This window comes from Pseudorca crassidens, chromosome 19, assembly GCF_039906515.1.
Source record: "Pseudorca crassidens isolate mPseCra1 chromosome 19, mPseCra1.hap1, whole genome shotgun sequence".
NCBI classification, from domain to species: Eukaryota; Metazoa; Chordata; class Mammalia; order Artiodactyla; family Delphinidae; genus Pseudorca; species Pseudorca crassidens.
In genome coordinates, this window is record NC_090314.1 from 38,117,641 (window position 1) to 38,145,243 (window position 27,603).

At 40.1% G+C, this 27,603-nt stretch overlaps 1 protein-coding gene across 7 annotated transcripts in view; it reads right to left on the bottom strand.

Moving 5' to 3' along the window:
• Window positions 1-27,603, bottom strand: part of ACACA (acetyl-CoA carboxylase alpha) — a 272,316-nt gene that overhangs the window by 113,675 nt on the left and 131,038 nt on the right. For all 7 annotated transcript variants that reach the window (XM_067717545.1, XM_067717544.1, XM_067717547.1 and 4 more), the window contains 6 exons: window positions 27,084-27,172; window positions 22,178-22,302; window positions 14,901-15,014; window positions 13,505-13,618; window positions 12,158-12,247; window positions 10,171-10,289 (listed from right to left, as the gene is read on the bottom strand). In XM_067717545.1, coding sequence (XP_067573646.1) covers window positions 10,171-10,289; window positions 12,158-12,247; window positions 13,505-13,618; window positions 14,901-15,014; window positions 22,178-22,302; window positions 27,084-27,172 — 651 coding nt within the window. The remainder of the gene's footprint in view (window positions 1-10,170; window positions 10,290-12,157; window positions 12,248-13,504; window positions 13,619-14,900; window positions 15,015-22,177; window positions 22,303-27,083; window positions 27,173-27,603) is intronic.

Sequence of the window (27,603 nt, forward strand, 5' to 3'; positions counted from 1 at the left end):
GATGATTCATGACTCTATGACTAGAGTGGTATAGACTGTTAAAAATGAATTAATTAATAATTTTTAAGTGAAATGAATTTAGGGAAATAATGACTTTTAAAAATTGCTGTACGCTTAAAATCTCTAGGCCTTCCATAAATAAAACCTTAACCTAAATTTGGCTAGCCCTAGAATTTCCTGAGAAAGAATATTTCCAAATCGTGAAAGAAAGACTAGGATAAGAATGGAAAGTGAAAAGCAAGTCTCCTGCCTTCTCTTTGGTCTTTGACACCAACGCTTTTTTCCCCCCTTTAATTTGACCTCAGTCACTTCCTCAACTGAAAAAAAAAAAAAAAAATCAAACCCTTATTTTCAATGTTAAAAGGGAAAAGTTATACTTACCACCCACAATTTAGGAGTCCTATAAGGGGGCTGATGGGTTGATTATCTTAACCTTCTAACACTCTTTTATCAGCGTTTAATCATTGTCGGGGTTTTCTGGCACACAGGGGACTTAATGGGCAGAACATAGTGGGTGGTGCTGATGGTATATGGAAGGAGGAGAGTGGGAGGAAAATGATGCACTTTCCATGGCAGTGAAAGGAGCAGAACAGACTGAGCCGGCCATATAAATAAAGAACTATGACATATCGCTGCACACACACTGTATACCTCGTGTGATTTGTGAGTAGCAATGCTCTTTGCATCAAACCTGTATCACAGAGCAAATTCATAAGGCAGCAAGAGCCACCTCCGAGTGCAAAAACCTGCACCTTTGCTGTTTGGAGTCTTTGAGCCTCTCATTCAGGGGAATGAGTTTCATTTTACAAGAGGTCCTTAGTTATAATGCACTTGGCCCTCATCAACAAACAAAAAGTACGCAGAGGTTCTAGAGTAGAAGCAGAAAACTAACAGTAAATGCTAATGAAAATATAGGAAAGTCTTCCTTTTAAGATATAAAAAGGAGTCTAAAGAAAAGGGCCACCTGCAGTCTCTAAACTATAAGCCTCAGTTCAGAGAGAAGAACCCTACAACCAAAGCAATCTCAGGCTCTTTCCACCCAGGTTTCTCGAATTTAGAAACCAGTATAGTCTCTCTCAACTGTTAACCAATATTTTACACTAATAAAATGGTCTCACTGCTTCTGTGACTACTCTAATCCCTTAGGGAGTCTTCACAGGATGAGGGCCAAGTTTTCAGCAGAAAAAGGCCTGAATTGAAAAGAACACCACCAACAAAAAGCCAGCCCTTCTCCATCAGCAATCCTCAAGCTCTCACGGGAAACCCCCTGCTGCTTTGTTATAGGAATTAGGCACCATCTACACAGTCTGGGGTAAGAACAAAACTCCCAACATCTCCAGTTTTTAAAGGACTGGCCTCAAATCAATCACTTAAGAGGTAAGTTTAGAGTCAGCTTATCCCCTTTGGTATCAATAGAATAAGATTCTGTGGGTCTGTCAGGGAGGCGAGCAGAGAAGGAAGGTTAAACTCTCTACTACCAGGTAAATACTTAGCCACGTCCATAACAATCATCTATATATTTTGTAACTCTATACAGGGGCTATTTGATCAATTTAAGAAAATGACCGATGTGGCATACTGCACACAATTGTGATACAGTAGAAAGCTAGCTCAGTGGTCTGCACATAAATAACCAACAAACGTAGAGATTGTATGAGTCAAATATCCCACTTATATAGCTAAAAATAAAATAAAATCTGCCACATTTCACTGCATACTCATCACGCAAAAATAATCAAATTTCTCAATCTCTGATAAGGCAATCAATTGCATTTTCAAATACAAAAAGAGTATAAATTCACTTGTAAGACACCTGTTTAGGCTCTTCAGAGCACTTACGATGATGAATCTTCATTCACAATGTTGTGAAAAATATTAGAATCATTTTCCTTCCAGTAGATTAGCTCCATTTTACAAATGTGATCACTGAGAAACCAAAGGGGAAGCTTTCCAAGGACACTGCTAAATATGGTGTCAAAAACCAGAATCTAGACCTGGCATTTTCTCATCTCAGCTCCTGAGGCTAGCATTCCACATCAATATTGACTAAATTTAAAAAAGGACAAGAGAAATCCTTTGAATTTTGAGGCGTTCGGCATTAAGTCACCTCTGACTTTACTGACCTGCCTGCCTAGAATGGCTGGAGAGCCTGCTTCAATACGAAAGCAAAGTCAGAGTTGCTGCCTGCTGGCTGAACCCTCTTTATTTAAGGAACACCAACTTCTCCGGCAGTCACAAGTTCTCTGAGCCTTTTACCATCCCTTCCAGCTGAATTTCATTTTGCTTGATTCTAGCTGGCCCTACATAAATCTTTTATCATATAAAAATGCTCCTGATTCTTTTGCCTTCTAACTGGAAGGGAAAAAAAAGACCCTATATGAAAATGATGGGGATGCATGCAAACAAGCAGTGGTTACATCAAGCTGTAACTGAGAGCCAGGATAGGGCAAATCTTTTGAAATCAGGCAGCAAAGCAGAATCAGAAGAGGTTGGCTGAATAACCTACTGGCAGTCACTAACAGCAGTACCATAGGAGAAACAGCAATTTGACTGGCTGTGACCAGTGGTGGTCTCCTTGTGTGACTATGCTTCTGCAGGAGAATCCAGATCAAGAGCTGTAGAACACATCTGAACCACGTATTTCTACTGGCATCTCCCCCACCACCTCCTTGCAGCTCAGATGCCCGGACTCCACTGCAGAGCTTTCGTTTACAATAAAATGATCGTGGCTTCATTCATTTGCAGCCCCTTTAAAGCCCCTTCTTGGCTCTGCTGGAAGATTTTGCTCTTTCTGAAACAAGTATGCCAACAGAGCTACAACATATTACTATTGCCTGCTATATAATTAGCTACAAACCCACAGCACAAAACTACAGGGATTTACAGGTGCCCTAGATTCTGCTTTTCCTTCCCCCTGGAATCAGCTAGTCTTCCTTGACAAGAAGGGACCTTGGGCTACCCTAATGATATATTGAGAGTTTTAAACTCGACTCTCCAATCTTCCAAGGCTAGAGTGCCAAAATAACACAGCAGAGACCAGAAGCTGAGCCATGGATACAGGAAAGCACTTAAACCTGCTGAGAATCTTCTCTTATGCCAGATGCTTGCATCTTATCAGCAGACTACCCTGCATGAAGGAAGCAAGCACTGTAGAGTTTTATTTATTTATTGCTCATTCTGGCCTGCTAACTACAACCAAATGCTCCCACTGCTAAAAAAATGCTGCAAGTTGGATGACTTTTGAGTGTCTCAGTATGAGCCAAAGAAGGGTCTAATCTCTGGGTATCAAAGATGATCAGAATCCTCAAGAATGGCAATGGGCTGCCGATTAGCCCCATAGAAGGCTTCTGATTTCTAAACTTCCTCACAACCTTCTTCATGAAAAGAAGGCCCAGAGGCCACCCACCAACAGCTAAACTCTGAAGGTGCCAAGCAGCCCAAACTCAGTCATGGCCAAAACATGTGGTATCAGGGGAGAACACAGCCGACCTCTTCTGGATGCGAGATGGGAGAAGAGGAAAATGCTTGAATTAAAACATTATAACATAGAAGGCCAAATTCACAAGGAGCAAATAGCAGAGAAAGTGCAGTGCAACTCAAATTAACTAAAGTATGGATTTCCATGTAAGAAATAGGTGGAAATAAACACCAGTAAGTCTTCACCCATCATGTACGTACAGAAATATACAACAAAATGGACTTCCATCTTCTGCATCAATTGTGGTGCTTCTTATTTGCATCACAGATTAAAAGTTTAAAAAAATGGACTATGTTCACTAATATGTATTACTTATGAAAATCATTTGGAGTTTTAAATTTCATACTCCCAGACTGTCATAATATGCACAGCCATATGCATAGCCACAGAGTTTATGGGATAATATACTTTACATATGTTTGTATAAATATTTTAGAAGATCAAATACATAGGCTGACTAAAGAACTTATTTGTTTCCAGATTATTCTGAGTTACTTAATATGTCCAAAGCTAAGTAAAATCGTGAATGTCAAATGATTTGATGAATCGTCAAAAATACATTCAGGAAGAGGCTTTAGTGTAACAAGCTTTTCCATCACCAGCACCACAGAGTGCTAAAAGTAGGGTTTCAGAATGAGAAAAAAGACACACACACACCACCTCTGGCTCTAAACCCTGAGCCTCCCTGGAAGAAGACAGAGAAAAAGGAATGCTGAATGATAACAGTCTGAGCTCCAGGATTAATCCATGTAAAATACTGGTTGAACTCACTAAAGAGCTGGCCTGATGGAATCTTAGACAAAAGAATTAAGTCCTAAAAGTCTGAATAATAATAAAATGTCCTCTTAGTGCAGACCAGCTATCCTGACTACTCCTGCATACTCCTGCACCAAGAAAAAGACGCAAGAAACTCCCTCATTTCTCCTCTAAGGACAACTGCTAACTGGCTACAAATCACCTTTAAAAAATGACAGCAAAAATCCCCTCCCCTCAAAAAAATTCACATACAATTGGACATAGTCCTTATACGCTAAGAAGATAAAGAAGGAAAAAAATCCACACATTTCCCATATATATAGGTGTTCCATATATAAATATATAGGTTTCCTACTATGCTTAAGTCAAGTGTAGCTGCTGTTCAAGTGAAAGGAACTTAAGAAGAAAAGGGTATATCTAGGCCAGGAGCTTCCTTTAGTAAAGCTCTAATATCTGGATCCTCTGGTGCATAAGACCTGAGGACACCGAGTAAGTTGCAACTACAGTTCCCATAAAAATTTGAAAGTCTTACATAGAAGATCAGGAAGTAGATGACATACCTTGGCTGAAGCCTGCCTAGCAAGAAGGATGATGAGAAAGTCACAGAGGTAAGAAATTGTTTAGTCATCTGCTGCCTTTTTTTAAAAAAAAATATTGTGAGGAGTATTAGAAAAAAACAGGCAAATTATACTGAAACACAGAGTAACTAAATGTCAAACAAAAGTTTCAGTCCACAAGATGAATAAGCATCACAGATCTGCTGTACAACAATGTACCTAAAATCAACAATAATATATTGTATACTTAAAAATTTAAGAGGGTAGATCTCATGTTAAATGTTCTTTCCACAATAAAATTTAAAAAAATTTTTAAGTATAAGAAAATGTCCAAGAAATTGCCCAAATGCGCTGAAAAGGGTGTTTCTTCTCCCTTCTCAGAGGCTGCTCCACTTATTTGCAATGGCAGCCGCTTGTGTTTTGCCTGCTTCTCTAAAAATCAAAACGTGCAAATGGGACACGGTCTTCAATCCAAGTGGCATCTAAGGCATTTTCCTGAAAAAATACTCTGCTATTGTCAGTTTACAGACAAAGAGCCATGTTTCATCCCAAGCCACGGGGGCTAAATCACTAGTCAAAAACAAACCACAGGAATAGAATTCCACCAGATGACCCCATACACAACAAGAGACTGTAGTCTTGCTTTGATAATACAGCTTAGAGAGATACTCCCAAGGACTTGCTGGACAAGTTTAGTCTACTTCAAATGAATGTCTGGGGACTTCCCTGGTGGTCCAGTGGTTAAGAATCCGCCTTCCGCCTTCCGAATGGACTTGAGGACACGGGGAGGGGGAAGGGTAAGCTGGGATGAAGTGAGAGAGTGGCATGGACTTATAAATACTACCAAATGTAAAACAGATAGCTAGTGGGAAGCAGCCGCATAGCACAGGGAGATCAGCTCGGTGCTCTGTGACCACCTAGAGGGGTGGGATAGGGAGGGTGGGAGGGAGATGCAAGAGAGAGGAGATATGGGGATATATGTATATGTATAGCTGATTCACTGTTATACAGCAGAAACTAACACACCACTGTAAAGCAATTATACTCCAATAAAGATGTTAAAAAAAAAAGAATAAATGTAGAAAAAGAAAAAAAAAAGGATCCGCCTTCCAATGCAGGGGACGTGGGTTTGATCTCTGGTCGGGGAGCTAAGATCCCACATGCTGCAGGACAACTAAGCCCACACGCTCTGGAGCCCACATGCCACAACTAGAGAGAAGCCCATGCGCAGCAACGAAGAGACCGCGTGCTGCGACTAAGACCCGACGCAGCCAAATAAATAAATAAATAAACATTTAAAAAAAAAAGAATGTCTGGCTAGAAATGGGAAGACCAAGTACCAGGAAAGAAAATGCAAAAACTGGTTAAAGAATGTATATGTTTTCTCCCCCAAGAATTTTTGGTTTGTTAACCCGAAATATAATATTGGGGAAATATAAAATTCTGTTTAGCATTAGATATGTAAAATATGTATATTCATATGCCTGTTCTCTGTTCTCACTGAACAATTTTTAAAGCATGTGTAAAATACTGTAGTATAGCTACAGTATCAGAAGTGGATGATTGCTGTAACTACCAAGAATAAGCAATATAAGAATAAAAGTTTGTAAAAAGAAAAAAAAAATCTCTCCTAGGGATACTACCATTAACATCAAACAAAGAGGACTCAGTGTGATTGTCCTAATTAATTCTTGGTCTACAGTTGAGCTGTCTATGTGGCTAGGAAGTGCTGGAAATATGGCTAGCCTGTATTGAGACATGCTGGAAGTAGAGAATACACTCTAAATTTCAAAGACTTTGTAAAAAGAATGGAAAATATCTGATTAATAACTTTTTATTACGTATTAAAATGGTATTTTGAGGGACTTCCCTGGCAGTCTAGTGGCTAGGACTCCACGCTTCCAGTGCAGAGAGTAGGAGTTTGATCCCTGGTTGGGGAACTAAGATCCCACCAGCCATGCAGCCCAGCCAAAAAGAAAAATAAAAGGTATTTTGGATACAATGGTTAAATAAAATGTTATTAAAAGTAATTTTGTCTGTTTCTTATTAAATATGGTCATTAGAAAATTTTAAATTACATATGTGGCTTGCATTATATTTCTATTGGACAGTGCTGGTCTAGTAGTAGTGATTCTCAATTGTAGATGGTCAACAGAATTATCAGAGAAGCTTTTTCAAGAAGTGGTCCCCTGGACTCTGGTTCAGAATTAATCAGAATCTTAAGAGCCAGGAACCCATATGTGTATGCTTAAAATACTTTGCAGATAATTCTGAGAATCACTGATCTAGAGGTTAGTGGACATAACTGCGTCCTTGAGCCTTACAGGAACTGAGAGTGGAATAAACGCTGGTAGACAGTCTCCTGTAATTTATTTCTGTAGAATTAGAAACAATAATGCTTACGGCCTGCTTGTTCAAAACAGTAAGAACAGAAAAGAACAAAAGTACTGAGGTTAGAAAAAAAGTTGGAACTTGACTCAAAACTAGCTAAAACTAAGATACCCTAGAATTCTTCTGTAAGGGTTGCAGGCCTATGGTATAATAAAGAATTTGGCCTTTGTCCCTGGTTCCTGGGAGAGAGACTCTAAATCCTTGGAACTTCTCAAGTAATAGAAGTGCCTTCATTATTCATGTGCCCCTTGGATCACACCTGAGTTTATGCTAAGAGATAACTCAGGACAGGGGCTACTCACTAGGAAGACCAACCATGTGATGAGAGGGTCAGCTGGACCTCTGGGGAGGGAAGACAAGCTGGAGAGTGAGTTTAATCACATGGCCAATGAGTCAATCAATCGTGACACTGTAATGAAACCCTGATAGAAACTCTGGGCACTGAAGCTCAGTGGAACTTCTTGGTTGGTGAACACACTGATATGCTGGGAGGACAAGGTACCCTGATTCCACAGGGAAAGAACTCTATGTTCAGGACCCACCCACCACCCCCCAGACCTTACTCTATGTATCTCTTCACTTGTCTGGTCCTGATCAGTATCTTTTATTAAAAAAACTGTGATCGTAAGTATAGTGTTTTGCTGAGTTCTGTTAAGTTGTTCTAGTGAATTATTGAACCTGAAGGGGTCATGGGAACCCCCAAATTTGTAGCCAGTTGGTCAGAAGTGTGGGTGGCCTGGGAACCCAACTTGTGGCCACATCTGAAGTAGAGGTAGTTTTGTGAAGAACTGAGCCCTTAACTAGTGGCATCTGATCTAACCCCAGGTGGTAAGTGTCAGAATTGAATTGCAGTATGCCAACTGGTGTCAGGATAAGGTCATAACTCCAAACTGTAACAGAAACATTTATAAGAAAATATAAAATCTTACAAAACTAAATTCAAGTAGCAAATCTGTAATAACTGAATAAGCCATGCTCTAAAATTAAATATAGCATTCTGTAATTAAATCTGATAATACATCTTCTATTCCTAAACTAACAAAAGGATTTTAGACCTAAAAAACATTAAAGCAATTTTAGTTTTCTGGTTTCCACAAAGACTATTTTCTCTTTCCTCCTTTATTTTCCCTATCTTCACCTTTACATCTACATTAATAATAATAATAATCCAGCAGTTTATAATTCTGTATACATACAACCAAGGAAGACTTTAGAAAGATGACAGGATTACTGCTCTGTTCAGGTCTGGTCTTTATCCAGAGGAATGTGTACACCTCAGTTGTTGGGAGGGACACGTATACAAGTTTTGAAACCATATCAGCAATAACCAATAACCACCCTTGAGATCGAAAGGTGAATAAGATTTCTTAACAAACAGTTAAGAAGCATGTCTCTCATTTTCCAATCGACTTTCCCTCACCAAGTTGGACACAGATCCTCAAATTTAAAAGTAGGACAGGGAGAGCAATTCAGAAAGGCAAGGGGAGCAATGAGGGAAGGAAGGAAATCACAAGCAGCTCTGTGGCCTGACTACAAATCACTGCCCAAAGGGATGAGGTAGTAGAAAGCAGGAAGAAAAGGAGAATGTTCCGAGAATTACAAAGAGCATTAAGTTTAGCATGTAGTTCTCTACAATTATTCAAGGAACGCAGGAAAAGAAAGAAGCCTGAGCACCGAGCCCACGTGTGCCATGAGTACCTCGCTGCTCGCTGAAGGACAGCCATTCGTTTCTAGAAAATGAGATTCTGAAATCCATGGAGGCAAAAATGTACCGAGAGATGCTTGCTAAATCAAGGATATATGCTTTTCTCTGCCAGCCATAAGGTATTTTCGAGGTAGAGAAGTGAAAGGACCTTCTCAGACAAAGAAGACAAGTACTTTTTCTGAAGATGCTACTGCTCATCTGCTGACCTCTCCTGGATCAACAGTGGCATCCAGTGGCTGCAAGTCTCAGCACACACTTCTTTGTCTCTAGGAAGAGTTTCTATTGCTTTGGGTGAAGTGGCAATTTGGAACAAAACCATTTCTGTTGTCTATAACTAAGGATCCCCAAAGACATAGTACTTTGAAATAAAAAGTGAAGAACCAAGCCCATAAAGCAGAAATGGAGCTTAAGATTGGCTGTGGTTATTTGTATTTCCTGTGGTATTACTGAAAAGAATGAAAATACGGGAGGAGATGAACATATGTGTGGGTGAAATTCCTAAGTTTTCACTGCCACAGAATACTTTAAAAATAAATGAGATTATGGGCTTCCCTGGTGGTGCAGTGGTTGAGAGTCCGCCTGCCGACGCAGGGGACACGGGTTCGTGCCCCGGTCCGGGAGGATCCCACATGCCATGGAGCGGCTGGGCCCGTGAGCCATGGCCGCTAAGCCTGCGCATCTGAAGCCTGTGCTCCGCAACGGGAGAGGCCACAACAGTGAGAGGCCCGTGTACCGCAAAAAAAAAAAAAAAAATGAACAAAGGGACTTCCCTGGTGGTGCAGTGGTTAAGAATCCGCCTGCCAGTGCAGGGGACACAGGTTCAATCCCTAGTCCGGGAAGATCCCACATGCTGCGGAGCAACTAAGCCCGTGTGCCACAACTACTGAGCCTGTGTGCCACAACTACTGAAGCCCATGCACCTAGAGCCCATGCTCCAGAGCAAGAGAAGCCACTGCAATGAGAAGCCTGCGCAACGCAACGAAGACCCAACACAGCCATAAATAAATAAATTTCTAACAAAAGAGGATGAATGGAGTAATCCTAAATTTCTATCTTAATTAGACCATACTTTCTCTCTCCAGATCAAAGATCAAAAAACTAAAAAAAGAAATGGACACCAAGAGGCTCTTCTTCTCATGGTTTAAACATGTTCATTTTCTGCTCTACATTTCTAGCTTAGAAAACCATACAGAATGGTCACACACACATTACCCACCCCCACCCTCCCTTTAACTCTGATAGAGCTCTGGTTGGCTCAGGTGCACACACCAGCTCAAACTCACCTGTTTGGATGAGAGGTGGGCAGCATGAACTGGAATTCCACCACGCAGGTGTTGTCCTTAAGCTGGCGGTGTTGTACACTGTTAAGTTCATAGGCAATATAAGCCCTTCGAACATACACCTGGTTAAAAAGTAATCCTCAGTAAATACACTTCAAAAACAGAAACTAAGAGATGGTTAGCCCAGGAAAAAGACAGTCTTGAAAAGAGGTGTCTGATGCGGAAGAAGGTGGTCTGTGGTGACAAGTCCCAAAGCCCCGTACATACATACCTTGCTTTAATTAATAAAGCTGGAGTCTTAAAACTATACCCATGACTATAAATGGAAACAAAGCTAGCCTTCCTCTGCTGGACACCTCTAGGTGTGCTATAAACCCTTCACACTGACCTAAACTCGAGAGAAAGTTTCATCAGTTAGCACAAAAGTATATAGAACCATGACTATTAATTCATTACACATGATGATTTCAACAGACAATAAAAGCAAACAGGGAGAGGGACTTCCCTGGTGGCGCAGCGGTTAAGAATCTGCCTGCCAATGCAGGACACATGGGCTCGAGCCCTGGTCCAGAAAGATCCCACATGCCGCGGAGCAACTAAGCCCATGAGCCACAACTACTAAGCCTGTGCTCTGCAACAAGAGAAGCCACCACAATAAGAAGCCCGCGCACAACAGTGAAGAGTAGCCCCACTCAACGCCCACGCACAGCAACAAAGACCCAACACAGCCATAAATTAATTAATTAATTAATTAATTAAAATAAAAGCAAACAGGGAGAAAAATGAGAGGTGCTGATTCTGGGCCACCTGAGGAGTGAAGATAGAAGACAGAAACAATTGAAGTACAGTCTAACTCTTTCACTATCTTGTATCTTTGTTTCGTTTTCCCACTGGCCCAAATCGATTTTACAGTGTTTATATCCCCCAAACCCTAGGCAAAATCAAGAAGGCATAAGTTGACATATAATCTCTCAAATACACTAACTTGACTCAAAGAAACAGCAACAGGCCACGTCTCAGGAAAACCCGTCAGTCCAACCTCATGTACTTCACAGCTAATTTGCCATGCACATAAAATGGGACACATCAGCATGTGAGGTACGTCAGGAGACTTTGCATTAAATGGCATAAAAACACTGTAGAACACTTAGATATTTTCAAATTTTGATATTTACTGAGTAGCACACATTACAGTCTCCCCACAGAATACAAATAAAAAGTAACCCAAAAGAGCTCGCAAAGGGCTGTAGTGGTATCATATCACATAAAATCATTGAAGACACTCCTTTTCCTCATGTTCAAAAAAAACATCTACTTGGCAACTTTACAGCAGTATTTGGGGCCTGCAATTTTTGTGCTTAATGAGGTAGTGTGCTGTAGTGGAAACAGAAAAGTCATGAGTCAGATTGACCTGGGTTCAAATGCAAACTCTTCCACTTACTATCCATATGAATTTGGGCAAGTCACTTAACCTCTCAGAGGCTCACTTTCTTCTACTTCATGAAGTAATTGTAGGATTAAATGAGAAAAATAAAGCACCTAAAACTCAGTTCATTAAATGTTATTACTTTCCTTCTCATGCCGAAATAGTTCATAAGAACTGCTTGACAATTCAGAATATAACTAAAATCCATTTTATTTGGCCCAAATCACAAAATGGTACTGTTCTGATCAGCCACATATTTTTTCACTTATTGTGTTAACAGGGAATCCTAATCATTATGAAATGGAAGAATTCAAATACCTCGTAAGTAGAATTGAAAAATGCTAGCAGCTATTTTCCTGTGATTGGAGCCCAGAAACTGGTGATTAATTGAGTTGACACACTTGAGTAAAAGCAAGACCATTTGTTTCAGAGGAAAAGAGGAAGGTTCTCTACTCTTGAGAACCAACGTTAAGGCCAAAGAAAAAGGACAGATAACAATAGCCAAATGGACAAAAGGAGTCAGCCAGAAACTGAGAAAAAACTCACGTTACTAGGAGAACCTACCTCCAGAGCTGCCATCCTCACGACCTGGTTGCTGTGATAGAAGAAGTTTGGCAGGACATCGAAAATTGACGTTTCGGACAAGATGAGTTTCTGGAAGGTACAAAGACAAGCTTAAACCATTACATCCATAAGAGAACAATTCCAATGGACAATATTTAGCATTTGAAGCATTTAGTGAAACTTAAGAATTTTGTCTATGAAGGTCATGTTTGATCTTACCTTCTCTCTGCCTCAGCTTCCTCAGCTACAAAATGGGGAAAATAAGAATACCTATCCTCACAGGGCTGTTGAAGAGTTAATATACATAAAATTCTTAGACTAATGCATTAACAGTGCATTAATTATATGCTAATATAGGTGTTTATGGCTATTATTATCCTTTCTGACACATACCCATACTTAACTTTTAATATACTGTCTCACTACTCCACTACGGTAAGCCATAGATTTTTGATTTTTGAACCCTCTATTTCAACTATGAACCAAATAAGCAAAAACATCCTTCCCCCCTCTTTAGTTTCCCCAGAACGAAATCTGATAGAAACCCTGAAGATTCCCTTGGCTAGGTATAATAATATTATCATTATTTCCAAGTAGAAAAATAGAAAGTCATTCCTGACAAAATGGTGTTGTTTTAAAAATAGTCGTCAAGGTTCTTTGAATTAGCAGTAAAATTAGCCAATATTCTTTTATAAAATTGGCTCTGGGGCTTCCCTGGTGGCGCAGTAGCTGGGAGTCCGCCTGTCGATGCAGGGGACACGGGTTCGTGCCCCGGTCCGGGAGGATCCCACATGCCGCGGAGCGGCTGGGCCAGTGAGCCATGGCCGCTGAGCCTGCGCGCCGTCTGGAGCCTGTGCTCCGCAGCGGGAGAGGCCATAGCAGTGAGAGGCCTGCGTACCGCAAAAAATAATAATAATAAATAAATAAATAAAATTGGCTCTGTATGAAGCTTAATAGTAAGCATTAAAATAAAATTAAATGATTATTTAAGTAGCTTTGCCTGTAGAAGACTAACGACTACCTAGTTATACATCTGATTCAAATATCAGAAATCAACCAGTGCTACCACTTCATTCTGTCCTAGAATACCTTCTAGATAAAAGCGCAAGAGGTGAAGACTTCATTAGGACACTTCTATCAAGGCAGGCCTATTCAATTTTTAAGCTAAGCCACAATTCTAACAGCATTTTATGAAGAAAAAACACATAAGTATAAATCATTTTAGAAATTCAAGGTATGAAACTTCATTACACAGAAAATCAAAACTGACTGACTGATTACTTCAACTATGCTTGGGAATAAAGGGGACAAGAGTGCAGAGTGGCAGAAAAGGGCTATAATGTATACCTGCAGGTTCTCAATGCAAAACTGATGTCCGTACATGTCAATAGCTGATAGGAAGATAGACTCTACTTGGTTATGGCGAAGCTCATATGATGGCAAATGGGAGGCAATAAGAACCTAGAGTGAGAGCAAAATAAAAGGCGTAAGTTCCTGAGGGAGTGATTATTCTAGGCTCCTATTAGGCAGCTCTGATACAAAAGCAATAAATATAAATCTGTAAGTGCAGGCATCAAAGATAAAACAGAGACCAAGTAAAACAACTTCTGGGTCCTGTAACATAAAGCCAAGGCCACCAAATACTGCATCTCAGTTGACTCTTACCATGATTTGCTTGTGAGCAATTTCCCATGGGGGCAGAGGGAGGGGGAGGGAGAAAAAACAGCTTCAATCAAGTTCCATCAGTGCATGTGATTTACCACTGCAGAGCTGCTCGTCCTGGGGACTGCATGACTAGCTGTTAATGGGGAATCAGGTCTGGCAGGGAACAGCTGTGGGGAAGGTTGGTGCAGCAGAGCTAGCCTTTTGCAACTCTGAAGGGGAAAGACTAGGAAAAGCTGCTCCGACAGCCCCAGGTACTCAGTCCCAAAGAGGAGGTGTCAGGATGTAACACCAATGCATGTGACGGGCAGAGAGAGTGAAAGCAGTGTCACAAACAAAAACAGGGACACGGTAGGACCTGAATACCCTCAGCAGGTCACTGAGAGGTTCAATAACTTTGAGTAATTCAGTGACATGGATACAATTGTAGAGAAAGCAGAAGGTCACTGAACAGCTTCAAATGCTGCTTCCTTGTCGATGCCCATGCGCTGGAACACAAAGGGAGTGCCAACTCCTGGCTTCCCTGCTGAAACCTTTTGGAATGGAAATGAAGACTACAGGGTGAAACTGGGCTGCTCTGGGGTTGTGCTGATTGCTAGCACCAAAGATTCATTTCATTATCTTCTTGCTTTCCACACTTGACTTTTTCCTATACACTTAAAAGTTTTCACCTGCTTCTAAGCTCCCTTTGGAAAGTAAGAAATATTAAACCTATTGCTTTCCCTCAGTCTCCTTTCCTCCACGTGACCCTGGTTTACTAGGAAGGGTAGGGAATAATAACAGGATTTTATAATGGGGGGAGGGCTCCTATTTTTTAAATTAATTTTTATTGCAGTATAGTTGCTTTACAATGTTGTGTTAGCTTCTAGAGGGCTCCTGTTTTAAAAAAACTTAACGTTAATCTTTTCCTTTCTCTTTAAAAAACATATACCACGTGAGAATGTTTGTTCTGAGGGCAATGAGACATACATGGGAAATTGCATGACCTTTGGAAGGTGCTGGAGGAAGATCTCATTGCATCTAGGACTGCCCAGTCTATGAAAACCATTCCTCCCTCCGGACAGCCAACACATGTCCTTACCTGGCGTGCTCGGAGCGCCACCTTAGCATTGGTGGTCTTACTGAGTTGAGTTAGCTCCGTGAGGATATTCAGCAGCTCGTCAGTGAGAGTGGGGTCCCGGCCACACAACTGATCCTAATTGTTAACGTGACAAAGAACATACGTATCCATGTTAAAAAGAACTGAGGTGGAGAGAACTTTGAAATGGGAAAAGGGAATAAAAACAAAGTAAACAGAGCTAGATTACTAAGATGCAAATGTCCTGTTACCTTTATCCTAAACAGTGTGGTAAAGAGATCCCAGAGGGGTACTTCCCTGGTGGTCCAGTGGTTAAGACTCCGTGCTTCCAATACAGGGGACACGTGTTCAATCCCTGGTCAGGGAACTAAGATCTCACATGCCACATGGCCAAAAAAAAAAAAAAGAGAGAGATCCCAGAGGAAGCTGCTGCCAAGGAGAAGCCCAATTCCTCAGCCATTCAGATTCTAAATTCCTAATGTATTTCTTTATAAATCAACACCAGACTTTAAACAATAGAAATCATTAGAGACCATTAAAAGGGGTCAAGGGATTCTAGCTAAGAAATAACAAAGGATGTCTCAAAGTTTTAAGAGGTTTTAAATAATATAGGGACTAAAAGCTTTCCTGTTCCCTCTCCCACTTTTGGAAAGAAGGCAGAATAAGGCAAAAGGAAACACTCCTGGTGGTTTTCATTCCACAAACCAAATGTTCAGCATCCCAGGAGGGTGCAAAACAGAAACATAAGCCCAAATTATTCATTTATAAATACATGCTAAATAAAAACACCATCTCATATTCTGACAATTTTATACCCCAAATCATTTATCCTCTTGCTGTACGACGAATCATTCCATGATACCTAAACATGGAGATTCCTTAGATGGATTAGAGGGAAAAACCAAGCTCCTACTATACAATCCATGGTGTAATTCAGACTTGGGTCCTTTGTCTCCAAAAAATTAAAATATTTTAAGGAAAAAAAACTCTCATATTTTGGGAAAAATATTTCTTCTCCAGGGCAGTATCAGTTTATTCCCTAAATTCATCCATTATCCATGGGATTCTCATCTAAGCTGAAAAAACTGCAGATGCACTTTTATAAATGTCCTTTCTGAAATTTACAGAGTTATCTGTAATAGTAGTTCTTAATATCACATCACACAGTTCCCTCGACTTGGAGTTTGAAACAACTGCCTTTATATTTTAGTGAACTTTTATTCTCCCCCACCCAACTATTGAATCGGACATGAAAGACAACCAGATCCCAAAATGCTTCCTGTTGCTGCCTTTTAATCTTCCTCCTTCCTGGATTATCAGCCTTTTTCTTGAAGAATCTCCATTTCATCTTCAACCCTCCCCATCTCAGGGATACTCCGTACAGTCCTTTACCAGCGCAGCACAAATAGAAGCGTGGGGCTTTTGGCTCTGGGGGCAAATATACATTTCCCCAAACGCTTTTTCTACAACCCCCTACCACCTTCCGCATCACAGGGTAAACAGTTTTGGAGTACTCAACACTGGTATGCTGGAAAGACGGCTTCTCAAACATTTTAAAGCAGGAAATACTTTCTGATTCCCCAATCCACGACCAGAGGTGTGCGCCAGAGTCGTAAACCGCATGTTGGTATTTATAGTTAACGAAGTGCAAGTATTGTTTTCACCTGTTTAACGCAGGCGATTCACTCATCTGAGTGGAAGAAGAAAGTGATTATAAATCCAGGGCTCGCCTGAGCACGTAGTCACAGACTGAAGGACCTATTCCTCCCAGCCCAGGGAAAAAGCAAAGAGGAGGGAGAAAATGCAACCAAGTCTCACCTTTTATTGATAACTTATGAGCAAAATAGAATTGTAATAAAAGTCACCAGCCGCGCACCACAACAAAGAGTAGCCCCTGCTCGCCACAACTAGAGAAAAGCCCGCGTGCAGCAACAAAGATCCAATGCAGCCAAAAATAAATATAGTTTAAAAAAAAGAAAAGAAATGGGATGATGATATATATTAAAAAAAAAAATCAAATCAAATCACCAGCGACAAGGCCATAACAAGACGGAAGGAAAGAATAGGTAGATAACAGTGGGTAGGGAAACCATAAGCTCTTCCTACCTAAATCCCTCTTTACCTAATGTTCCTAATAGAGAAAATATACTCTTTTCTGAGGTACTTACTTCAGTCATCAGAATGGACCCATTGAGAGGTTCAAAAACCTAAGAGATGTCCTGGGTAATAGAACTCAGCTGCTCTGAAAATAGTCAGACTAAAGTCTCAACATTAACAGCAAAAGCCAACACAACAAAATAAGAACACTAGCCACCTACCCAACCTATATCAGATGTGATAGGGACTGGTTTCCCTTGAAAGGAAACCCAGGTTTACCTTTTGAGATTAGATTAAAGTAAATAAATTTTAAAAAATGGAGTTGCCATCTTGCCTAACTACAGATCACATTCTAACTAAAACACATGCACACAACTACTTAAAAAAAAAAAACTTTTTCATTTCATCTTTCCATTATGAGAGAGAGGGAGTGAGAAAGGGGGTAGAGAAGCTTCTTTTCTGTAAGAAAAGTGAACTATGGAGACTAGAAAAAATAATAGGGAAGTAATTATTCGTTCACGATCACCAACTGACAATCCTCCTGGACTCCTTGTGATAAAGTACAGAAACCTGACCTTTTTGGCAGATGAAATATCAAACACAGTATGAATAAACCACTTCCATTAAATTATCCTGACTTGGAAATTTCCCATTCAAATATTATTTTCTCTATTGTCATCATTAGTACTTAGGAAAAAGATGTGCAACAGAAAACTGTGTGTAGTGTAACCTTCTCAACCCTCTCCTGTCCTTGACCTGAACACAGTGTTCAAGTTGTGAAAGAAACCACCAGGGATGGAAGACGATTCCATTCATCAGAACCACCCACCCTAAGATACAAGCATCCAAGAGGAAGTTTACAGCCCTCTGGCCTAGAGACAGATGTCCTTTGGGCAACTGGACAGCCCAACATCACCATCTAACTCTGGTGAACATTTTGTAACAGTAACATTAAATGGTGATGGTGTCAGCCTATGTTTCCTCAGTGTACAGAGGCAGGTTCATTTAATGAGTCTACCTCCTGATTTGGGGATTACCTGCATAAATCTGCAAGCCAAAGTGAAAATTATTCAATAATGGTTAAGATTGGTATCACACAGTTATTTCTTGTTTTCATTCTTAACCTAGATGGTGGATAACCACAAGGAATAGTTCAGATTTGCAGAAATATAACAAGCAGGCTTCAGAGTCAAAACCGTAGCCAAAGTTATGTAGCTGACTGCCAGGAGAGCCCAATATAGCCAACTTGATCTTAGCATTCTAAGATTTGAAGGCAATTCAAAATGAAAAGATGTGACGTAATGGGTAATATTCTCAAGACATTAACTACTGTTCAGCTGGACGAGGCACCAATGCCAATATCAAAAATGGACTGGAAGCTTCTTCCAGTCACAGCTAGAATTTCTGACCTTCCAAGGATGTTGTGGGACAGATTAAACAAGAAATGTTAATATAACCCTTATTCAGTAAACCTGGGTTTACTGGGACTTTTCTCCATTATTTACACGTTGAACGAAATTATTTGCAGTTATGTTGGGAGGAAAAAGGAAGGAGGCTGATAGGCATTTTATTTATTTATTTATTTTATTTATTTATTTTTGGCTGTGCTAGGTCTTCGCTGCTGTGAGCTCTAGTTGTGGCAAGCAGGGCTACGCTTCGTTGCGGTACGCCAGCTTCTCATTGCGGTGGCCTCTCTTGTTGCGGAGCATGGGCTCTAGGCACGCAGGCTTCAGTAGTTGTGGCTCGCAAGCTCAGTAGTTGTGGCGCACGGGCTTAGTTGCTCCACAGCATGTAGGATCTTCCCGGACCAGGGCTAGAACCCATGTCCCCTGTACTAGCAGGCAGATTCTTAACCACTGCGTCACCAAGGAAGCCCCTGATAGGCATTTTAAATGCTCCCTGTCTGAACCAAATCAGAGGCTCACAGGCATGGCATTACTCCTAAGGAAGCATGGATTATACTACATTCGTGTGGACCACACCAGAAATAAGATAGAAGTAGTGAGGGGAAGACCACTCAGAATCAAGGTGGCTACAGGATACATACTTCACCATCTAGACAGCTGTGAGGATGTTGATACTTTTTATTGATACAAAATTGCTCAATTTGGCTAAAGAGTCCCTTAAATATCTCTTAGGTAAACTTAAACAATGTTCTAAGCTTTTTTCTATAAAATTAAGAGATAAGAAGAACTTTCAAAAAATAAACTTACTGACTTTGTTTTCAATGTGGCACAATGTTCCTCCAAATAGAGAAAACTTGACAGGACTTTAACATTTTACTTGATATTTTGCTCTCCAGATACAGCAAAAGATTAGAAGAAATTTGATAGAGAGTCTATGAGGCAAGTTACCAGTAGGCAAGTTATGCTAACACCCAGAGGGGAGGAAGGCTTCCTCGGAGCAGCCCACATCCTGCAACACTGATTCACAGAAGCCTGATTTTCTTGATTCCCTCCCCCTAGGTTCCAAAGCCCCAGAAATCATCATCTAGTTCAGCAAAGCACAGCATCAACAGTCCCACTTCTAGAAAGCAGAGATTGGAATGCTGGGCACATAACATTGATCAGGAAGCCAAGGTAAGCAAAAGAAAGGGGAACCAGCAGAGAACACAGCTGGGGGAATCGAATGCTACCATATCCAGTTGTTATCCATAAAAGAGAGTAAGACCTACAGAAAGAGAAATCCAAACAAGTAAAATGGCTTTTCCCAGCTACCACCATTAATGCAGATGTGGGGTGGAGGACCTGACCATTGCCAAAGCAGGCAGATCAGAAAGGAGCACTTTTCCAGCCTTCGTTCCTGCTCCCGAAGTCACTGCTAGCTGGCCCTCAGCTCAAGCATAGCAGTTAACTTCTTGATTTCCAAATCTCTGAGATGAGGGCAAAATAACGGATATTTCAAATGCAATTTAATGATATAAAAGCCTAGAGATGTTTACGAAGTTCTCCTTTGTTTTTTAAAGATAAATGTGAAATGCCAAAATAAAGAAAAGGACAAATCCATCTTTCTGGTTCACATCGTCAACCTTCCTCCTCCTCTCTCTACCCCCCCTCGTCCCTCCCCTTCCCCTCCCTCCTCCCTCCTTCCCTCTCTCGCTACCCCTCCCCGTCCTATTCATCTAAACCCAAACATTAACAAACAGCTCTTTTCTCCAAAGAGCTCAGCCTGTTGGAAAGAAAGTCTGGGTACTATCCATGCAGGTAAGAAGTAATCGGGATGACAAGGTGGGGAAAAATAAGAACAGCAGCAAGTCAGAGTCCCATTGGCATATGCCTGTCCTGACTGGCAAAAGCAGAAAGCAAAGCCTCAAACCAGTTCTCTGACAGGGCCCAACGCCCCTGCAGCACCCCCGTGTAATTACACACTTGAGTGACTGGACTCTGAAGAAAATTGAAGGCCTGAGCTCCGAACAGCTGCCATTTTCTCTCTCCATCACACCAGCGTGATTACTTGAGAAATGAACAGCCCCAGCTCAAAGCTACTCCAGAATTCTCAGAGGAAATATGGCTCCGTGTTCCAATAATGAGATTCTTAAGGCAAGCGTTACTTACAATCACTCCGCAAAAGGAGCGAGCCGAGCCCCTATATCTTACAAATTAGAATTTAAGAAACCCAGCGACAGTCTTAGACGATCATTACTCTTCTGCAGCTCCAAGGATTCTGGACTTTGGCCTATTTTTAGTGCATAAAAACTGTTAAGTCCTTAAAAAGGTAATCATAATAAAATGAAAACTCACCATAACTACCTTCCTAAAAAGGCAAATTTTACTCCATTTTAGGTCCAAACTGACAGATTCTTCCATACCCTCATCATTACCTTTTTCTGCCAGAAAGTCTTGGCTTTATCCAAATGAGAATTAGCAATCCTTTTATTAAAATTTAAGGAAAAAAATCTAATTAGTCAGATTTCTTCCCTTTTCTGATTGAGAAAAAGAAAATCAGCAGGTTGCCAGAGATAATATCACTTCTTTGCCGAAACCTATCACTTGGAGAAGTTGAAATATTACATTGCGCCGTTATTGTTTTTTCCTTTCAAATGCATTTTCTGGTTTCCCCACCATCTAGCCATTCTAGGGTAGCAAAGGTAATGAACTCTCCCTGTGATTACATATTTTTTTAAGTGGCTATTCTAAAAAATGTTACATCCTCGAGAGTTAGCCAGCTAGGCAGATAACTGAGTGAGTGGCACTGTTGTTAACCAGAGATGTGAGGTAGATAGTTTCCCTTCATTCCGAGCCATGAAATAAAAAACAGCAGTGAAGATTTATAGTTTTTTTCTCCTCCAAGAAGAAATGAGGGAATTAAGGTACCAAGAATGCCAATTCCACAAAGGGACAAGGAAGAAAAGCACAGGAGCAAAAAGGTACTATAGTCTCCAAAAAACACAAACATGCAGCAGCAAGGCAATTAATTGCTCGTGGGGTAGAGGGGCTCTAAGAATAGTCCTATTGTTCTCTGATTCCTAGAATTAACCCAACCAGAAAAACCAAGGAGTAGAGAACTTACAAATCATCTTCAAAAATCCTTAAGTCCACAAAAATTCTACCCACTGGTCACATGTACATCAGTCCTATTCACGTTTACTAGTCTCACCTCTCCTTCCCTCTTTCTACTAATTCTCATATTACTAGGTTATAGGGACAAAAGCATGTATCTACTACCAACACAATAATCCCAGCTTAGATGTCCATGTAAATAAAACAGAAAGGGACCACAGAAAATGAGGAATACATTTAAATTTCTTTGGTGGGGGAGGAACAGTACTACATTTCTAACAGTTGTTTTTTGTTATTCAGTTTTGGATGTGAGAGCATTCATGGAACAAACAAGCATTATAACAGAAAAGTACACTGGCTAGATAAGACTAAATTTTAAAGCTACTGTCACTAGTGACAAGAGGAATAAGGAAGCATGGGGCATCTCTAAGTAGAGCGAAGAGATTTGAGTTCCCATGTAAGATTATATGCACAATTGGCAGAACAGTCCTTTTCTGACTGGAGCAGGTTCCTTCAGGTCAAGGACAAAGACAGATAGGAGAAATTGTTAATCTACAACCCAAGCCCCACTCATCCCACAATCACAAAAGACAGGAGCTTCTCCTCTGACCACAGCCGTCACAAGGAGAAATGCTTTTTTCATATCATCAACCATCTTTACAGGTTCTGAAAAATGGTACTCACAATAAGCATTGTGACCAGAAGATTCTTCTTGGTGACTTGAGCGTGAGAGAAGATGTAGTTCAGTACAGTGTTCATGTCACTCTTGTTCTCCTCCCGAAGGGCGAACACGCATTTGTCATAGTGACCTGCAAGCAGCAAAAAGAAGTGATCCTCACCCACGTATGCATGTTCACGTTTACATGCTATTTGTTTGTTTTCTAATGTCTCTACTTAGAAAACTGATAAGAAGTGAGAAGAAATACCGTAAGAATTTTCTTAGATGGATTTGTATAGAATTGGCAGTGTTGTTTAGTAAAAGCAACCCGAGGCTAAGAGTCAGGCAATCCGGTATAAGACCTGGGCTCAAAGCCTAGCTCTGCTACCAATTTACTGTATGCTCCTGGGCAAATCACTACCTCTCTAAGGCCTATTGTCATTAAAAAAAATTTTGACAGATCGGGGAAGGGTGCGTCTTACTGAGGAGCTGGGGATAACCCCAACCCCCTACCCTGACTCTAAACTCTCTTATTTCGCTTCCTGGAATGATTTCCTTAGAAGAGAGGGTTTGGCTGCTTAAAAAGAAACGTCAATACCATTAAACCCCAGCTAGAGATTCTGGTTCCATGTCTGACTCACTGAAAATGTTTCACCCTAACTAGGAGGAACAGTTTTAGCTCAAAAATAAAACACCAAACTTATCAATGTCCACAAGAAGGATGGCTGCTACCTCTGGAATCAACATTTTCCCCCCGGAAGTCCATGAAGCAGCTAAGCAATGCCTAGGAACTCCAAATCCAAACTAAGGCATAGATCAGGGAGAACCTTGCATGAAGTCAAAAGGTCTGTGGGGAGAGTACAGTTATGTATATTTTCATTGGCCTTTCACAAGGCCACCAGGGGCAGGTTAGTTCTGCCTAGCAGAGCTATGTTTTGCAACAGAAGCATAAGCTTCAGGTATACTGTAGTGATATCTACCATGGGATACAAGTAATATTCAGTTCTTTAAAAACAGCTTACCTCAGAATTAAATTTCCAAGCAAAGGAGAATTAGTGTTTGAATAGTCTCAAGGGTCAGAATTCTATGAAAATAGTAAAGGATTATCACCTTACTTCAGCCTGCAGGTTAGGTTACAAACCAAAACAGTGGCATTCAAACTGCATTACCATGGATTCCTCAAATACTGAATGCAAGCAACCAAGGCAACTCTGCTTTTATCTATTTTAAATATTAGAGATTGACATAAGATTTCTTTTCAAAATAAAACTAAATATATTTGAAAAACAGTGGACTACAATATTTAGAGAGCTGCCAATGTCATAAAAGACCCATTTAGAACAAAATGGAAGCTGTTTAAAAATTGGTTGTCCTATATAAATTCATATTTCTCCTGACCAAAACTTAGCTTTGAAGTGACAACAGAAATATATCTTGGTAACAGAAATCACTAGAACTGGGGGAAATAAAAAGAATATTTACCCAAGGAGAGGCAGTGGAGACACTAAGCAGAAAGAAAGCAATGATACCAAGTGCCTCTTTTTAAAAACTTTTTATTGTGAAGTATACATACAAAAGAATAAATAAACACCCAAGTAACTACCATCTATCTTAACAGAACATTTTTAGTATCTTTGAAGGATCCAGTGTGCTCCTCCTCAAAATCAACCCGCTAAGCTGAATTTTAGGTTAATCATTCTTTTGCTCTTCTTTACACTTATCACAAATGTATACATAGTTTCATTCTTCCTGTTTTCAACTTGATAACAATGGAATCATTGTGTATGGATCATTCTGTAACTTGTTTCTTTCCCTCACCATTATGGTTTTTGAGATTCATCTTTTGTTCATGTGTATATCTCGGTTCATCTGTTTTCACTGCTGTAGAGTAATCCATTGCAGGAATGTACTAGAATTCAATTATCTATTCTACTTGTGTATATTTGGGTTGTTTCCAGTCTTTTTTGCTATTCGTGAATAACACTGCCACAAACAGTACTGTATATGTGTCCTTAATAAACATGTGTAAAAGTTTCTCTAGAGTATATCATCTAAAAATAAAATTGCTAGGTTGAAGAGTATAAATAAGTTCAACTCCATTAGGTACTGACAAACTGTTTTCCAAAGTGGTTGTACCAATTTGCATTTCTGCTTACAGAAGTGGTGGAAGATGACGTGAAATTCAAATTTTTGCCAATCTTACTGTGGTTTTGGTTCACATTTCTCTAATTAGTAATAAGATTGGACATCTTTTCATGAGTTTGTGGATTATTTATGCTTCCGCTTTGGTGAATTATCTTTTTATATCTTTTGCCCATTTTTCTATTAGGTTGTCTTTTACTTATTGATTCAAAGCAGTGCTCTATAGATTACAGATACTAATCCTTTCTTAATCGTCATGATTTATAAATATTTTCTTCCACATTGTGGCTTGTATTTTCAGTCTTTTTGTGGTATCTTTTCACTAACAAAAGTTCTTAAGTGAGGGCTTCCCTGGTGGCGCAGTGGTTGAGAGTCCGCCTGCCGATGCAGGGGATACGGGTTCATGCCCCGGTCCGGGAAGATCCCACATGCCGCGGAGCGGCTAGGCCCGTGAGCCATGGCCGCTGAGCCTGCGCATCCGGAGCCTGTGCTCCGCAACAGGAGAGGCCACAACAGTGAGAGGCCCACGCACAGCAAAAAAAAAGTTCTTAAGTGAGGTCAAATTACTTATCCTTTATAGTCTGTATTGCTGGTCTTTTTTTTTTTTTTAAGTTACCAGTAATTAAAAAAATATATTTATTTATTTATTTGGCTGCACCCGGTCTTAGTTGCGGTACGTGGGATCTTCGTTACCAGCATGCAGGATCTTGGTTGCAGCATTCGGGATCTAGTTCCCTGACCAGGGATGGAACCTGGGCCCCCTGCATTGGGAGTGTGGAGTCTTAGCCACTGGACCACCAGGGAAATCCCTGTACTTACTGGTCTTATATGACAATATCTTCTCTGCCCTGAGGTCATAAGGATATTCTCCTAAAAATTTAGTAGCTTTGCCTCTTTAGTACATGTTTAAGTTTTCAGTTCATCTGGAATTGATTTTTGTGTGTATCGTCTAGGTTAGGGATCTTTTATTTTGGCAAATGAATAATCCTTTGTCCCAGCATCATTTATTGAAAAGTCTATCCTTTCCTCAGGTATTGATTTACAATACCTGCTCTGCTGTAAAGTAAGTTTTCATATATGCTTGCATCTGCTTCTGGGTTAATAGAACCAGTGTTCCATTGTTCTATTAATCTGCCCCTACACCAATATCACAATCTCTTCATTAATATGGCTTTATATTAAAACTTGACATTTAACTGGACAAATACCTCCACAGTGTATTTCTTTAGAAGAATCTTGGTTACCTTTCCTTTCATGTAAATTATAGAATTAGCTTGACAAATTCCACAAAAATACACTAGTAAGTTTTTTATCGGAATGTCAATGAATGCACAGATGAATTCAGGGAGAATCAACACTTTGCAAATATATATTCCAACCTAAGGCCATGATATTTATTTAGATCTTCTTTATTATTTTTACTGATTATAATTTTCTCCAAAAGAGGTTGCACATTTTTTGTTAGACTTATTCCTTAGAATTTCATATTTTGTGTTGCTATTTTAAATGGAATATTTTTCCAAAATGCTCTTCTAAATGATTGTTCCATTATAAAACTTGAATTTTGTATATTGACTTTTGTATCCAGCAACTTTGTTAGATTTTAAATAATTCTAATAATAAATATGTGGATTTTTTGAGGCTTTCTAGGTAGACCTCATACCATATCTAATAGTGGCTGATTTACTTCCTTACTCCTTTCTAATCCTCATACCTTTTCATTCTTTTTCTTGTCTTACTGCACTGGCTGGGATATCCAGTATGATGCTGAATAGCAGTAATGATAGTATGTGTCGTTGTCTTATTCCTAATCTTAAAGAGAATGCTTTCAACATCTTACCACTAAGTATGATGCATCCTACAGATTTTTTTGTAGGAGAACTTTACATGATAAAAAGTTCCATTTCATTCTTAGTTGGCTAAGAATTTATCATGAATGCATATTAAATTTTGTCAGATACTTTTATCATCCATATCTTAAGATGATGGCCATGTTTTTTCCTGTTTTAGTCTGTTACGTGATAAATGACATTAACCGGTTTTTCAAATATTAATCAAGCTTGCACTAGTGGGATAAAGCCAACTTCGTTGTGATCTATTATTTCACACATTGCTGCATTTAGTTTGCAATATTTACTTGAGTATTTCTCCTTGTCATGAGTGGGAGAGTCATCCTTTAAGGACTGGAAAAGGGAGCAAGACTGATAAAAGAAAATATTAGGTAATCTTTCAAATTCTATGGTGTTTCACTGCCATCTTGTGGCAGAAAGCAGTATCAGCAGTATGTAGCTTTAAAATCTTAGCCAGGGTATTTTAGTCAGAGACTTTGTACATCATTTAGTAAAGCTCTACAGAGAAAGCCAGGGATAAATTCCACCTAACTGATACACTGAAAAGCACTGGAAAATCTGAGCCTTTTTCAGAGGCCTGTGGTTCAATCCATGGATTAGCTGCTGAGAGGCAAGCTCTTTGGATAGGGTTTCTCAATTTCAGCCTGGTCATGACTCAACCAGCTCTCACTGTACAAGGTCAAGAAGATGCCAATCTTCTGCTAGAAAAATTTTCTCAGCCCTCTCCCAGAAGCACACTGGATTCACAATCTCATCAAGCTGTGTTTTGTTGTTCTTTCTTTGGCGCTAGTGAGATATAGAGGTTTAATTTTTAAGGGACTGGTGAAAGGAGGAAGAGTTTGTTAATGTCAAGTGTTAGTGACAGGATGGACTGGCTCAGCTGTTGCTCAGTCCTCGAGGGAAATGTTCCCAGATACAGAGTCCTCAGGAAGGAACTCACCGTTCTGGAATTGCGTCTCTACTCGCAGGTACTGCCGCAGCAGGTCCATCACCACAGCCTTCATGTGGCCTCGGATACCACTGCGGTACCTGGGCAAACAGAAAAAGGTCCCCACTGAAAATCCTGACAGGCTAACACTGTTAAATAACAGACTATTACATAATAAACCCAGAGCCCAGATTTACTAGACTTTCTACTGAACGGCTTTCCTTCTAATATAGGACAGGACAGGAGACAGCCTAGAATCAACTAACCAGATCAATTTAAATTCAAGTCTAAAAGAAATATGGCTACAGACAAGATTTTTTTTTTCCTTATAAAGGAATCAAGAAAAAAAGAGTGCAAAGCAAAACCAAAAACCACTTGATAGCCCTACCTACCAACACCCTGGTTCAGTCCCCATTGCTAAGTTGAAATGATCACCACACCCTTGAAGTGGTTAAGGGGTATCTGAAAAGTCTATGAATATCTTAAAGTTGAAAATGTCCTGTGAAGGTTCCTTTAATCCAACAGCTGAGTC